The sequence below is a fragment of the Propithecus coquereli genome, unplaced genomic scaffold (genome assembly GCF_000956105.1).
Source record: "Propithecus coquereli isolate 6110/MARCELLA unplaced genomic scaffold, Pcoq_1.0 Scaffold578, whole genome shotgun sequence".
NCBI lineage: Eukaryota > Metazoa > Chordata > Mammalia > Primates > Indriidae > Propithecus > Propithecus coquereli.
In genome coordinates this window covers 236,823-252,726 of record NW_012151707.1, presented here as the reverse complement: position 1 = coordinate 252,726, position 15,904 = coordinate 236,823, and the positions used below count along the sequence as shown (strand labels likewise).

The 15,904-nt window shown below is 42.7% G+C and overlaps 1 protein-coding gene across 1 annotated transcript in view; it reads right to left on the bottom strand.

The window, feature by feature from the left end:
• Window positions 1-474: 474 nt before the first annotated feature.
• The window catches only part of M1AP (meiosis 1 associated protein), a 54,631-nt gene continuing 39,201 nt past the window's right edge, over window positions 475-15,904 (bottom strand). Inside the window, exons 4-6 of the mRNA XM_012658175.1 lie at window positions 5,765-5,938; window positions 1,500-1,662; window positions 475-795 (exon numbers count right to left, since the gene is read on the bottom strand). Of these exons, the coding sequence (XP_012513629.1) occupies window positions 630-795; window positions 1,500-1,662; window positions 5,765-5,938 (503 nt within the window). The 3' untranslated portion in view covers window positions 475-629. The remainder of the gene's footprint in view (window positions 796-1,499; window positions 1,663-5,764; window positions 5,939-15,904) is intronic.

Sequence of the window (15,904 nt, the reverse complement as noted above, 5' to 3'; positions counted from 1 at the left end):
TTTATTGTCTATTTTTTTGAGACAGGGTCTTGCTCTGTCATCTGGGCTAGAGTGCCGTGGCATTAGCCTAGCTCACAGCAACCTCAAACTCCTGGGCTCAAGTGATCCTCTTTCCTCAGCCTTTGGAGTAGCTGGGACTACAGGCGTGCATTACCACGTCTGGCTAGTTTTTTCTGTTTTTAGTAGAGATGGGATCTTGCTCTTGCTCAGGCTGTTCTCAAACTCCTGACGTCAAGCAATCCTCCTGCCTCAGCCTCCCAAAGTGCAAGGATTACAGGTATGAGCCACCGCATCTGGCTGGTGCTCTTCATTTAAATGAACCATAATATCCAGTATAGTGTTAGGAAGGAAGTGGGTTTTAAAATATGGTTACTTATGGAAAATTCTCTGTTGTCATTTAAATGTTAAGCTTACAAAATCAGGGATTTTCAAGTTTTATGTTATATAACTGAATTTGGTAATTTATTCTCTATAGCATGAAACACACAAAAGCAAGTCAGATTTACTCCAAATTTAAGAGTGTTTCCGGTTTTCATTCTGTCCTCTTGAGGGTTAAGGCAGCTTTAGGATTAGGGCAGGATTAGTTAGCTGCTTTTCTATGGTTGGTGCTTTAACACTATTCCTCTTTCTCACCTGGGGATTTGGGTACTCACCAGCAGGCTGTGACACAAAGCATGGAAATGCTGCTGATTTGTCTCTAGCTCATCCCAGTCCAGCTTCCAACAGCTTGTGGGTCTGAGGATGAATGGGAGTCCATATGTCAATGACTCGCAGACCCCGCTAGATTTTAGAGCCCTGGGAAGAGACAATGGCAGTGAAAGACTCCTCGGTGATATCTAGAACCTCTACCCAGATCCACTTAAATTCAGCTTAAGTCCACACTACTATGAAAGCTTTCAGATTAGGGTCTGTGAATTATTCACCTTTGTATAGCTACTGTCTAGCATAGTATCTAGCACACAAAAGACTGTCAAAGCTCAGGAACCTGTGCATAGGCACTGTGGTAGGAACTAGGAAGCTAAGTGGCCTCTGCCATCGTTGCTAATTCTACTCTAGAATTGGTTCCCCTGGAAGAAAGAGTTCTATTAATAGTACTTAGAGAAATAGGAGGGGGCTGCAGTAGATCTTATGTATCATTTATTCCTTAAAGGTTGGATCTCTGTCCTGATGCTTAAACATAGTAGGTACTTAATAAACATTTAGTGAATGGATAAACACCTTTGTACCGATCTCATCTTTCTCTGTGTTCAGAGACTTTCTAGATTTCCAATTCTCATCCAGACCTCAGAGTGTTCTACTACAGCACTTCTTCTATCACCTGCTCATTTGGCCTTCATGTGCTGAGTAGCTTGACTCTCATACCATACCTGTAACTGCTACTTTGGAACTGATCGTTGCTTCCCTGACACTTAGAGATACTATCTATCTCCGGACTTTCTAGCCATGGAACCAGTAAGAATAGCATTTGCATGGATTGGGGAGGTTCCCTTGGACCATACTTGATCACTTGGAGCTTGTGACGAGAGGCTGATGACTGGGAAGCCATCTGGTAGAGTGTGCTGAAGTCTCCTTTGGGGTCATCCGTTCTCAAGGTGCTGTCAGCTGTGCCAGGGAGCAGGGAGGGGCTGAGCAGTCGCTCTTGGAGATCACATTTCAGGCACACTACAATAAAAAGCAGCATTGGAGGAAGGATTATGGGTCACAAGTTACCTCAGGCTATGCCTTTATGAGACAACATCTGCCACCCATTCCACCTCTATCAGGCAGGCAAGGGATGGGAGGAGGCAGGGGACTGGAAAGAGGAAAGCTTGATTGGTTTGGGAAGGTAAAGCGGGTCTGGAACCTATAGTATCTCTGTCACTCTATGCAACAGTTAACTTATTTTCTGGGTCTGATGTGGTTTGTACTTGTTTTACTTTTGGGCTGGCTGAGCAGTTGTCTCATAGTGAGAGATCTGGTTTGTGATCCAGTCAGAGGAACATGCATCCTCTGTTGAGAAGGCAGCTAATGCCAAAATATGCAGGTGCCCTTTGGCAATCACAGAAGGAAATCTTGCCTCTGCTTCTCTGTGGCAAAGCTTTGGCAAGACTGCAGGTCATATGAAGAAGAGCAGGAAAGCAGAAGTCAGGCAGTCAGGTGACTGTTGCTGTTTCTCTGTGGGTTCTTCTAGGGACATGGGGTGGGGGAAATAAGTTCCTGAAATAGTTTATTCTTTTATTTCTCAAAGAAACTGAGTAAATGACCTTCTGGGGCTTGGAGCATCACTGCAGCATCAGATGACAGTTCTGAGGAGAGCTCAGACTAGGTAAGGCCATTCATCTAGGAATTATACTCTGCTACATTAAGCTCCTGCTCCAGTAGGTACCTTCACATGCCACAGTGGACAGTGTTCTGTTGCACTAGGCTTGAAGCCTTGTTATTACAAAGTTTTTCAATAAAATGTATATCTGGCTTGCATACTGATAACAAACTTGTGAATATAGGAATGTTGAGTACTTGTGAGAAGGATAGTTGATGTTAATGATTTGTGAAATGACTGTCCTAACTGCAACATGAGGTAAAAACTAAAGTAGAAATAACAGAAAAAAAACCAGAGTGGCAGAATAGATGGGCCAGATCCAGCTGGCCCTCCTGGGCCCAGTGTTTAAGACTAAGACATTAATTCTTGGTGAGATTGCTCTTGGCTGGCCTCGCATGTCCCAGGGCCCAGGAAGTCAGTAGGAGGGACTTTGCCTGGGACTCCAGCTTCCCCTCATTTCATCTGTGCCTGACTTCTCCATTTATGGTCCCTAGGCTTTATGACTAGCTGTGTTCATCTGGCTGAGGTTCTCAATGCTGGTGGCAGTAAGAATCACTTGGGGAACTTCTGAAAAGTACTGATGTCTGGGCCCTACCCCAGAGCAATTAAACCAGGATCTCTGAGGGTGGAGCCCAGATACTGATATTTTTAAAAAGTTCCTCATGTGATTCTTACTGTAGTCAGGTCTGAGATCTGCCCAAACTGTAGCCTCAGCAGAATGTTCCAAAGCTGGGAAAGTTGTTTTGGCAGGGCTTGAATCTAGAACCAGGCGTGCTTCTCACCATTCAGAGCCCAGGTGCAGAGGTGCCAGACCCCAAACCAAACAAGAAGACACTAATCTGTAGCTGATTGTGCATTCTTTCTTTCAGAGGAAGGCCCTTCTAAGGGAAGCACCTAGAGATGGGGTGAAGGACCCTAGGCAGCCCCAAAAGCAGGTAGTGTGGGGTGGAGAACTTTGTAAGGAGGACTCAAAGCGAACATCTGAGGCGCACTGCTCAAAACAGTCTATAGGAGGAGAGGAGAGCTCAGGGCTTTTGTTTTGTTTTGTTGCATTTTTTATAGTGAGCCACAGGTCCAGAAATCCATATGTGTGGCAATGTATCAGTTTTAAGAATAATAGATATCTATAGTATAATCTTTATTGAGGCTGCTTAAAATCTCAGGTGGGTCACATCCTCCCTAGAGGAAGCCTAATTTCCCCAGACCTCACTGTAATTGTGCCTGAGTATCTGGATTCCAGTGAAGACTTTCCCAGCAGAACAGCTGACTGGAGTCTGGATCTAAATTCTACCATGCGCTCTGAAGACCTGCAGATTTCCAAAAAATGATTACAGATGGAGATAAACATTCTGGCTCTGACCCTGGTGCTGAAAGCCTTGGGAAGAGGGAAGGGAAGCCAGAGAAATTCTGATTAGCACCATGGGCAAATGCCATGCAACAGTGCAAGACAGTCTGGTTGCAGGAGTTCCCGGCCTTTGAGGGGCCCAGCCCTCCTAATGAGAAAAGTCAGTCTCTAGCCCCTTTATTCAGAATTGCCCAGAACGAGGCTGGTTAGTATAGTAGATAAAGACCCAGGGTCTGGAGGCAGATAGGCCTGGGTTTGGTGAACATAGTCTGTGATGAGAGTGGTCAAATGTACAAAATGTAGATTTCTGATCCTAAGGGTTAAAAGGGAGCCTGGAGTTGCCTGGCTTCAAATCCTGGTTCTGCTATTAATTTTCTGTGAAGTCCTAGGAAAGTGTTTAATTTCTCTAAATCTTAGTTTTCTCATCTGTAAAACGGGGATAATATTGTGTTTAATTGACTCTAAGACACATTTTTTTTCACATACTAACATCTCTGTATGTGTCTTAAAATTGCCATTGGCCAGATACTCTTAGCCCTTACTTAGTACTCTAACCTAAAAGAGCTTTCTCAATGAGGATAAAATAATACCTGTAAGTGACAAGAAAGAGCTGTGTCATGTTTAACTGGCAGGGTTTTCTTTCTTGGGACATAAGTGTACATAAGACAGTGGTATACCTTACAACTAATAGAATCTTAGATTCAACAACATATGGTAACGGTATCTACCTCATGGTGTTGTGTGCAGATAAAATGGGATAAGGCAAGGAAAAGAGTTAACTCACAGTTTGGCACAGAGAGAGGGTTCAATAATGTTAGCTATAAAGTAGCTTCTGTATAAAGTTGCCAGCAACCTTAAATAGGGAATATAGATAGGCGAATTCCAAAGGATGGAACAGGGAGAAATGGGTATTATCAGCCTTGGACAAGGCGGGTGGAAAGAAGGTGCGGGGAAGAAGATTTTATACACAAAGGAAAGACAGCTTAAAACCAAGTTAAGTTGTCAAAGGCATCCTGGGCCCTGGGTTGAAATGGGGAGGAGAAGAGACCTGATGGTTATTCCCCAGAAAGAAAGGGTCTTGGGAAACCGTAATCCTATCTAGTGACACTCCAAAGGGCTCTTCCTTGTTCTGAAGAAAAAATGGTCATAAAGAGTTCTATTACAGCTGAAGAAAAGGGAAATATACTGCCAGTGGCCAATAGAGAGCCCTGAGAGGAGGCAGTGGGCTGTGTGGGAGAGGGGCTTTGGTAAGCACCACGTCCAATCCAGCCTTCAACCCTCAGTGATCTCTTTAGCTACTACCAATATTTTGTTCAGTGAGAAAGGTGGCTACAAAATCCCACCCCTAAAGGTGAAGACACACTTTTGTCCTTGCCCTTTGGAGCTGGGCCCTAAGGAGTCAGCTTTCCCAAGCTCAGTGTGGCTGATTAGACTGATGGGCCCATCTGCAGGCCCTGCTACTCTGCATCCTGAGCCAACCTTCAAAGGGGAGAGAATAGAAATGGCCTTATGCCTACCACCTAGTGGGACCTGGAATGAAGTATCACTGTCAGGCAGAACAATATGCAAGTTGGCATGCCCAGAACACTAGATTGATCTCTTGGTTTCAATAATTGCCTGAAGTACTTCGTGAACATGGCCTGTCTCTGCAGTTGCTTTAATTTTCCTCAATTTGCTGCCTCCCTAGTGAGAAGATCTCTGTTTAATCTTGGTTCGCTTCCTCTCACCATAGGCTCTGTTGATATTGCTGAGGTACTGGCACACCTCTAATTATAATGCCAAGAATATTTACCACATTAACACTGAGAATATTGAGAAAAATATATGGTTCGTTGTGTTCTTATGTAGTGTAGCTGATGCCCTATCACGGAGGTGTCTAAGACTTTACCGCTAAACTAACTGGCCCTGGGTGGCTGGGCTTAATTAGGCTCAGCTTTCTAACTGGTCATGTTTTAGAACTTTTCTTCTTACTCCTCATGCTCCTCACGCTTATACTGCACAGCCTCATCCAATTCCTAAACCTCAACTACTCTGGATTCTTACGACTCACCAATCTAGAGTCCTAATCCCAGACAAGGACAATCATAGCCTATATCATATATCTTTTGGGGGTTGTATACTTGGATTATCTCCTGTTCTGGAAATGTTGCTGAAACACCGTGAAGGAAGAAGAAGATGGATATGTTCTTGGTCTGTTCCACTGTTATGCAGCCAGGCTTTGAAGAAAATCTCCATGCTGACAGTATCGTTGTCTATAGTCTGAAGGTCAATGTCAGTTCCCAGGATAGAACTCTCTGCAGAAGAAAGGGAAATAATGGTTAAATTGTCTAATTCTCTTTTTTTTTTTGAGACAGGGTCTCACTCTGTTTTCCAGGCTGCAGTGAGTGGCATCATCACAGTTCACTGTAACCTCAAACTCCTGGGCTCAAGCAGTCCTTCTACCTCAGCCTCCCAAGTAGCTAGGAATACAGGTGCATGCCACCCACCTGGCTAATTTTTATTATTATTATTTTTTTGTAGAGATGGGGCTCGCCGTGTTGCTCAGGTTGGTCTCGAACTCCTGGGCTTAAGTGATCCTCCCACCCTGGCCTCCCAAACTGCTGGGATTACAGGTGTGAGCCATCACACCTGGCCTGTCTAATTCTTTAATTGTGAGTTTTGAAAAATATAAAATATTAAATGCACCTATCATTTGACCCATCAGTTGTACCTCTAGATATCTAGCCCAAGAGACATTCTTGGACAGTACACAAAGAGATATATGTAAAGATGTCTAGTACAGCATTTGTTGTAATAACAAATAATCAAAATCCCAAACAGGAAGCAATTCAAATGCCCACCAGTAAGGAAGTATTTACATTATCGCAAACTCAAACTATGGGGTATTATGCAGCCGTTAACAAAGTAAAGCTAAATATACTGACATGGAAAACTAAAAGATGGTAAGTGAATAAAGGAAGTTGTAGAACAGAAATAATATGATCCCATTTATATAAAAATAAAACTATGTGCCTAACTACATACATATGTTTGTAAATGCATTTTACAAAGGTCTGGAAGGCTACCATCCAACTGTTAACAGTGGATAAGAGGTGGAAATGGTGCAAGGTTCTGAGATATGTTCCCTTTTTACTATTCATACTTCCATACTGTTTGAATTTTATTCAAACATTTGAGACTACAAAAACAACCCAAAAATTGTATGGCAGTGCAAATTGAATACTTAGTTAACAAGGGGGCTTCAATTTCATGTTGTCTTACAGTGAAAATGTGCTCAATTATTACTTCTGTTATAAAAAGTGAATTAAAAAAACTAAAAGAAAGATGTATTCCTGGGCTCCACCTTATGATACAGAAGCAAGCCTGAAGCATTAGTCATTGGCACAGTGGATCTCACAAGTGTGGTCAGTAAGCAAAGAGGATGGAGATGTTCTGGGTGGAGTGTGATTTAATTCCAAATCCAAAGGAATGGGGTAACAAGGCTTTGCTGGTGTACTTCCAGCTTCAGGCAACACTAGCTCAGCTGGGATCTGTGTCTGCAGGGAAGTTCAATTATAAAGTGGTGGAGGAAGCACAGAGGAAATGAGGCAAGAGCTGGAAAGAAACTGGAGAGGAACCCGACTTTCTTTGCTTCATCATGAGGGACTCTCTGAAATACTTTTACAAAGAGCCTAAGAAAAACCAGTTGCTCCAATGAATTAACTTCTGTGTATGACTCATGGACTCCAGGGAGAAGGCTGGATTATTTCTAGAACGACATTCCTGAGGGCAAGTCTGCAGAGGTGGCAGACTTTCCACAGGGAACAAAGGGGCTTCAGTCCAATGCATTGGTTCCAACACAGGGGAGGTGTGGTGAGATTTGGATGACTTCATGTCATATTTAGCAACTTATCCTGTAGCTGAAAAGAGGCACCTAATGCATTCCTCTATGGCCAGAATCATGAATAGTTATGAGGATTCATTAGTTAACTAGTTATTTCATTCATTCCATCAGATATATATGACACTCTGTGCCTTTCAGAAGTTTATAAAACAACATTAATCTTGACCACTCCCCCTCAAACTCTCATCTGCCACATTACGTTTTAGAGTGCTACCGTGATATATATGAAGTAACTGCCAGTGAATCTTTTTTCCTTTTTAGAGATAGGGTCTTGCTCTGTTGCCCAGTTGCCCAGGTTGGACCACAGTGGCATGATCATAGCTCACTGCAGCCACCAACTTCTAGGCTCAAGCAATCATTCTGCCTCAGCCTCCCGGTACCTGGGATCACAGGCGGGAGCTACTGTGCCCAGCTAATGTGAATCTTATTTTGTCACAGGCAAAACGAGGAGCAATTTAATTTTTCTGAGCCTGAAACCTAGACTTTGACTTGAGTACAAGTATGGAAATGACTGAGAAGCTTCTCTTCAGTGAGGTAAAACAGTTCTTAAAGCATAAGGGGGCTGTTAGAGAACTAAAGAATTGAGCAAGGGAACTCAGAAAGTGGAGAGGATAAAATTGCTCACAGTTCAAATGACAGAATTTTGGAGAAGAGAAATAAGTCTTTCTTTTTTTCTCTCTAGGCAAAGGGTAGAAGATTAGAAACTCCTACCATGGACAATGTGAGGGCATAATGCAAAGTTATCTCCCATTAAGAATCTGGAAATAAGGCTGAGCATGGTGGCTCACATCTGTAATCCCAGTGCTTTAGGAGGCCGAGGCAGCAGGATTTCTTGAGGCCAGGAGTTTGAGACCAGCCTGGGCAACATAGTGAGACCCTGTCTTAAAAAAAAAAAAGAAAAGGCCAGGCGCAGTGGCTCACGCCTGTAATCCTAGCTCTCTGGGAGGCCGAGGCGGGCGGATTGTTTGAGCTCAGGAGTTCGAAACCAGCCTGCGCAAGAGCGAGACCCCGTCTCTACTAAAATTAGAAAGAAATTAATTGGACAACTAAAAAATATATATATACAAAAAATTAGCCGAGTATGGTGGCGCATGCCTGTAATCCCAGCTACTCGGGAGGCTGAGGCAGGAGGATCGCTTGAGCCCAGGAGTTTGAGGTTGCTGTGAGCTAGAATGACGCCACGGCACTCTAGCCCAGGCAACACAGTAAAAAAGAAAAGAAAAGTTAGCCAAGTGTGGAGGCATGTGCCTATAGTCCCAGCTATTTGGGAGGCTAAGGTCGGAGGTTTGCTCGAACCCAGGAGTTTGAGGCTGCAGTGAACTATGAAGGAGCCAATGCAATACAGCCTGGGCAACAGAGTAAGACCCTGTCTCCTAAAAAAGAAAAAGAATCTGGAAATAAGAAAAATAGGGGTTTCCTCAGACAATTAAACCATAAAATCAACACAGAGTGGTGAGTTCAGTGAAAAACAGTTACCTTAAGAAGTGAGAATGGCTTATTGACCACTGCAAGATTTGGCTGTAGCCTTATGATGCTGTTGTCATATCTATTGGAAGGGCAGAGGGCTAGCCAGAAATGAAGCACAGAGAAGGGGAGCAACATGGGCACACGCCAGCAATACTCGTCCCCGCATGGCTCAGAGAAGGCATGCTGACTTCTGATGTGTCCCACTGGCAGGGATATGTTTGTCAAGTCTCCGCTCGTGGTGATTATGGTGGTTATGGTTCTGGCTTATCCTTCATTCTTGAGCTCTGGAAGGTAAGTGTATCTCTGAGAACGTGTTGACAAAATCAGCTTTCTGATCCTGCAAAGCTAAAGAACCAGGTTTGAAGGACTGCCCCTGTATGAAGGAAAATGCCATGCCGTTAGGGCCTTCTGGCAGCCAGTCAGGCAGCCAGTCTTCCCTGCTGACACCCCATCAACATTCTGACGTTCTTTTTTAACTTCTTAACATACACGTTCTTGGACAGCCACAGAGCAGAGCCGTTTCCTTTGAAAACGTTCTCACGTAACCTGCATAGAGGTGTTGTGCTTGGAGCTTGAGCCTTCGGTTTTGCAGTCTCAGAAGGGAGGGAGCACCCTCTCGGGACGAACTCACATTATCAAACCAGAGACTAATATGTAAACCAGAACACTTCAGAGAGAGAATTTCTTTTCCATTTTCTCTGTCACTGGTCCAAGCATTCATTTCCTCGTGCCTGGATTATGGCAGTAGCCTCTTAGCTATCCTAGCAAACTCATTTCTTCCCCTCCAATACTTGTTATGTACCACTCCCAGTTATATTATAATATCCTCCCTATTAGTGCCCTACATAGAGCTGAAGGTTGGCAAATGCCTGTTGAGTTGAACAATTGCTCCCTCCTCCTCTGCCCTCATTACTTTTTCCTGTGACTCTTCTGCTTCAGCTAACTGGGAGTGGTACATAAGAAGGAATAATAGTTACTCCTTTTGAAACACAGTTTCATCAGATTCCTCCTTTGCTAAAGAGCACATACTGCCTTCCTGCTGTCACTCACTCATCCTATACCAATTGGTACTACTCAATATTCCACAAGTATCCTACCCTTCCTTTCCTTGTTACCGGTCCCATTTAAATGTAAACTCTTCAAGGATAGGAATTGTTTCTTTTTACTTGAATCCTCCCTCTTAGTGTCCTACATAGAGGGGAAGCTTAGCAAATGCCTGTTGAGTTGAACAATTGCTCCCTCCTCCTCAGCTCTCATTACTTTTTCCTGTAACTCTTCTGCTTCAGCTAAGTTAGTCTCCCTGCCACATGACTTCCTTCCTTCCTTAGTGCTTTTATTACTCTGTCAATCCATGGCCTGCATCTCCCCAGAATTCAACTCAGGACTGTGTCCAGGAAGTTATGCTTAATTATATCCTCCCTTATCTGGCTTTAATTTTCACCCCCTGGGTATCTGTGGGGTTCATAGGGCAATATTAATCACATGTGCTAAGTTGTTTCTTCTGAAGGATTTTTTTTCTTTTTGTGAGTTTATGAAAGGTGATGGGATTTAATGGAAAGACAAGGGTTTAACTCCTGGCTTGAAAGTTGTTAACTATGTGATTTTGGCCAAAGTGGGATAGTACAACTTATTTCTTAGTTATAGTGAGGCACTAAAAAGTGAGATGATTATCTATGAATGGCATGCAGCCGGTCCAACAACTGTCATTTTCTTTCTTCTCTCTCATTAACAAAATGATTAGCTCTTATAGGATAATAATGTACTTTCCTTTTAAAAACTTTTCCCCCCAGTCACTTCCCTTGGTCACTGCTTTCTGCTCACCACTACCATACATAAGAACACCAACACTTGGTACATACTGTTCCTCACAAATGCAACTAAATGTGCTAAACCTGGGGATCTGGGGAACTTCTCAGTTCTTAGATGGTGAAGAGCAGCTCCTGCACTGGCTGGAGAGCAGGGCACTGTGCGCCGGGAGAATGAGTCACGCCGACAGCATGAAATACAGGAGCGAAGCTATGGCTCTGGGTCTGGGTGGTTAAGATGAGTGAGGAAGGCCTGGTTCTCTGCAGCCCACAAGCTGCAGCCTGCGTTCACATTGTTTTTGGACTTATCCTGCCCCCCTGTGGCCACAAGCAGTGACATCTTTTACTGAGCTCTGAGCTTTTCTGGAAGGTACACAATAATGGGAAAAACTAAGAAAGTTAAACGATTGAAAGTCAGGTAATGCCTAAAGCAGACCATCTCAGAAGGAACCTTAAAATGGAAGTGTGTTTAAAATGGTAGACTTTGGCTGGGAGCGGTGGCTCACGCCTGTAATCCTAGCACTCTGGGAGGCCGAGGCGGGAGGATCGCTCAAGGTCAGGAGTTCGAGACCAGCCTGAGCAAGAGTGAGACCCTGTCTCTACTAAAAATAGAAAGAAAGTAGCTGGACAATTAAAAAACATATATATAGAAAAAATTGGCCGGCATGGTGGTGCATGCCTGTAGTCCCAGCTACTCAGGAGGCTGAGGCAGGAGGATCGCTTGAGCCCAGGAGTTTGAGGTTGCGGTGAGCTAGGCTGATGCCATGGCACTCTAGCCTGGACAACAGAGCGGGACTCTGTCCGCCCCCCCCCAAAAAAAATTTAAAAAAATAAAAAAAATTAGAATGGTAGACTTTAAAACACATATGTGCATATACAAGGGCCGTATTTCTCTCTTGACATATAATGTCTAAAGTAGAGGCCCAGGAAAAGGCTCTCCTGCCCAGTTCTGCACATCCTCCCCAGTCCCCAAGAGCCCTGGCCTCTAGACCGGACATGTTCCTCACCAAATGGCATTCATGTGGCCTGTCTTTGGGTGTCATAGATGGGCTTCAGGGGTTCTGGGAACCCCCTGAAATTATATACAATTTCATACATATGTGCATGTATGTATTTGGTGTGGTGGAGAAAGGGGATAGGCCCCTAGCTTTTATTAGATTCTCTAAAGAGCTTTATGACCTCCAAAAGGTCAAGAGCCACTACAGAGACTATGGAGTCACAGTATTTTAGCCTGCCTGGGTCAGTTTACAATCAGCTGTCTACTCTCTGAATACAGGATAGCTACAGGATGTTAACAACTAGGATAAGTAATCAAAGCAGATAAAGCTTATTCAGGAAGGACTATGCAGAGTCATCCAATCACTGTCCTTAAATCAACACATGTGGATAATATCCTATAGCTCACAACGTTGGGGAAGTCCAGCTTGTCTTTCTGAGCTCATTTGCGCCATTTGTGGAGGTGATGCTTGGCCCCTGGGGAAAAGGCGAAGACCCTTGAAAAGAGGTGGCAGGAGTGGTGGTGGTGATGGCCGTTGTGGACTCAGTGCAGAGAGGTGAGTGCAGGAATGGCCCCAGTGGTGACTGTTCTGCTGGGTCCCTATCTGCAAGAGGGTTAAAACATTACTAGAACTGTAATGAGATAGACAAAATTTATATCCCAGAACTCTTCTAAGGGAGGGAACTGTTGTAATTCACTCATTCACTTATTCATTCTTTCACTCATTTAATTTGTCATTCAAGCAATTATTAATTTAGTACCTTTTATGAGCTAGGCATTGGCTGGTGTCATCAAGAAAAAAGACAAATTAACTGCTTTTGTGGCTTACATTCTAGTGGGAGAACAGACAATAAACAAACAAAACAGAATAAATTGCAGACAATGATAGATACCATGAAGAAAAATAAAGAAGGAAGGGTGTGTGTGTGTGTGTGTGTGTATCTAAATTTTTAGCTTGACTGGCCAGGGAAGTATTTTCTAAGAAGGTGATGGTTGAGCAGAGACTTGAATGAAATGAAGTGAGTCATGAACACATTTGTGGGAAGATTGTTCCTTATAAAGGGATGAGAAAGTTCAAAGGTCCTAAGGTGAGAATGAGCTTGGTGTGCTGGAGAAACAGCAAGAAGGCTAGAGCAGAATAAAAGAGGAAGTGAAGACCAGCTAATAAGTTGCTGGGGTGAAGGATGAGACCCCCAGATGAGCACACTTGTATAATAACAGGTGGTCACTACGCTTGCTTTGAAGAAGGGTAGGTTTCATTATTGCAAGGCTTTAGTTTTGCTCGGGAAGTGTGCAAGATTGCGGGGGACAGAGCCGAGACAGTGCTCCTTTCCCTTTTTCTTTTCAGCTCTTGGCTCATAAACAATCATTGAATTAGCATTTAAAAAATGTTTGTTTGAAGGTGTACTGTCGGCTTGTATGGGGTGCCCACATGTTCCAGCCCGGCCCTATCATACATGCTTTCCTGTTGTGTGGTGCTGGTGGGCAGTGAGGAAAGGGGGGAAGGAATCTAGGAGTTCCACGAGCAGAGCTTAAGCAGAGATCCCTCTGATTGGAGTGGACATATCTCTTTCCCAGCCCTGGTCAGCTACCCAGGGAGTTCTATTGTTAGAGGTTGTCCACCCATCTGCCCCCATCAAGCTAGTACAGTTTCAGGTGGGTTGAAAAAAGACTTGACTGCTAACTAAAGTATGAAATACTAATGGTTCATAATGGATGATTTACATCATTACTGACAAACTAGGGAACTGCGGGCCCTCTCTTAGTCTGTTTGGGCTGCTATAACAAAATACCGTAAACTGAGTGTCTTATAAACAACAGAAATTTACTTCTCACAGTTTTGGAGGGGGGGAAGTCCAAGATCAAGGCACTGGCAGATTCAATGCCTGGTGAGGGTCCACTTCCTGGGCCCACAGATGGCACCTTCTCACTGTGTCCTCACATGGCAGAGGGGGCAAACAAGCTCCCTTGAGACTCTTTTATAAGGGCACTAATCCCATTCATGGGGACTCTGGCCTCTCTCATGACCTAATCACCACCTAATGGCCCCCACCTCCTAATACTGTCTTGTTATACTTATTGTACTTTCTTTCAAATATGAATTTTGGGAGGACACAACATTCAGACCATAGTGGACCACCTAGCTCTGAGATAGGTACCAACCTAATTTCAAATGTAATATTTCAGCCTTTAGTAAACAGATAAATTAGGAAAGAAAAAGTTTCTAGAGCAATTATTTTGGCTGGGTAAGTAGCCTTTTTGGGATCTCTTTTCCTTGGGTTTGTGGGTTTCTAAGGGGCAGAAGCAGTGACTGTCAAAAGAAAGCAGGAAAGCAGGGAAAAAGGTGAACAAAAAACAGAGAGGACAGACAAAATATAAAATGGTAGACCTTAATCCAACTACATCAATACTTATGGTAAATGTTAATGGACTATACATTCCAAATAAAAGCCAGAGATCATCAGAAGGGATAAAAAGCAAGACCCAATTATATGCTGTCTGTAAGAGACAGACTTTAAGTATGAAGACATAAATGGATTGAAAGTAAATGGATGGGAAAAGATGAACCATAAACACAGTAAAATCAAAGAAAAATGAAAACATATGTCCACACAATGATTTGTGTATAGATACTCACAGCAGCTTTCTTCACAATAGTAAAAAACTGGAAATAACTGAAATGCCCATTAACAGGTGAATGGTTAAAAAAAAAGTGACATATTCATGCAATATCCTACTACTCAGCAATAAAAAGAAACTCACTACTGATGTAAACAACATGGATGAATCTCAAAATCTCAATGAAAAAACCCAGACACGAAGAAGTATATACTGTATGATTCCACTTATACAAAATGTAAACTAATGTACAGACAAAAAGCAGATCGGTGGTCTTATCTGGGGATGGAGGGAGGGATGGAATGTAAAGGGGAAAGAGGAATCTTTTGGGGATAATGGAAATGTTATGTATTTTGATTGTGGTGATGATTTGTGGGCATATACAACGGTCAAAACTCATTGAATTGTATACTTTCAATGGATGCATCTTATGGTATGTAAATGATTCCTCAATAAAGTTGGTAAGAAAAATTTTTTAAATCCTAATTTTCAAATAACTTTAGATTTTCTGCTACACTCAAAAATTACTTAACTCGATTTTTAAAAAGGGAAGGGTTGCAATTTTTCTGAGACCATGGCTTCTGTTAATGAAATAAACAAACATCTCTCTGTGTTTAAAATATGTAGGAAATAAATACAACTGTGCTTCTAATTTAGTCTTAATGCCACAGGGAAATGACTTTAATGTAGTTATCAAAGACGAACTCAATGAACAGTTGTGTTTTCTGGTCTATTTTCTAAGACACTGAATGGGGAAAAATCAATATCTATAGTCTGACAATTGCACTGAAGCATAGAAGAGGCTCCTCCCACCCTCTTTCTTTGTGGAATCGTTTAGGGAGTAATGAATCCTTATCTTCTATGTTTGGGTTGTTAACATTTGGTGTTTCCTGAGAACACATATGGATAAAATACCTTTCTAAAAGTGCTTGACATCGATCCCTGGCAAAGTCTAGGAGGAAATATTAAACAGATGGTTTGTGAGCACTTAGCAAGGAAACCTGATATCCTTGTGTGTGGCTGAGAAATGTAGACTAGTCAACAGCATCATTAGGTTGATTTGTAACTGGCTGAAAGACTCCCATACCCAATGAGTGCAGACTGCTGTCAACCTGGACGGAGGCCCTCTGGATGTCAAAGTGTATTGATCACAGTGGCCATTTTAGTTTTGGCATATTTATTACTTAGCCATTCTTTAAAAAGCTATTATAAAATTTTATGATATGCAAATGAATACATGTGAGATTATATATATATATGTATACATACACACATATATGCTATGAAGCATAACAACAAAATAAACACTCATGACTGCTTTATTCAATTTAAGATGTAGAACATTATCAATACCCCTGAGATATCTGTACGCTTTTTCCTGATCTTCTCCAGAGGAAACTTTGCCGCATTGAATTTTGTTTTTGTCATTCCTTTCCTTTTAAAAGTAATTTTATTACTTTATTTATTTATTTTTTGAGACAGAGTCTCA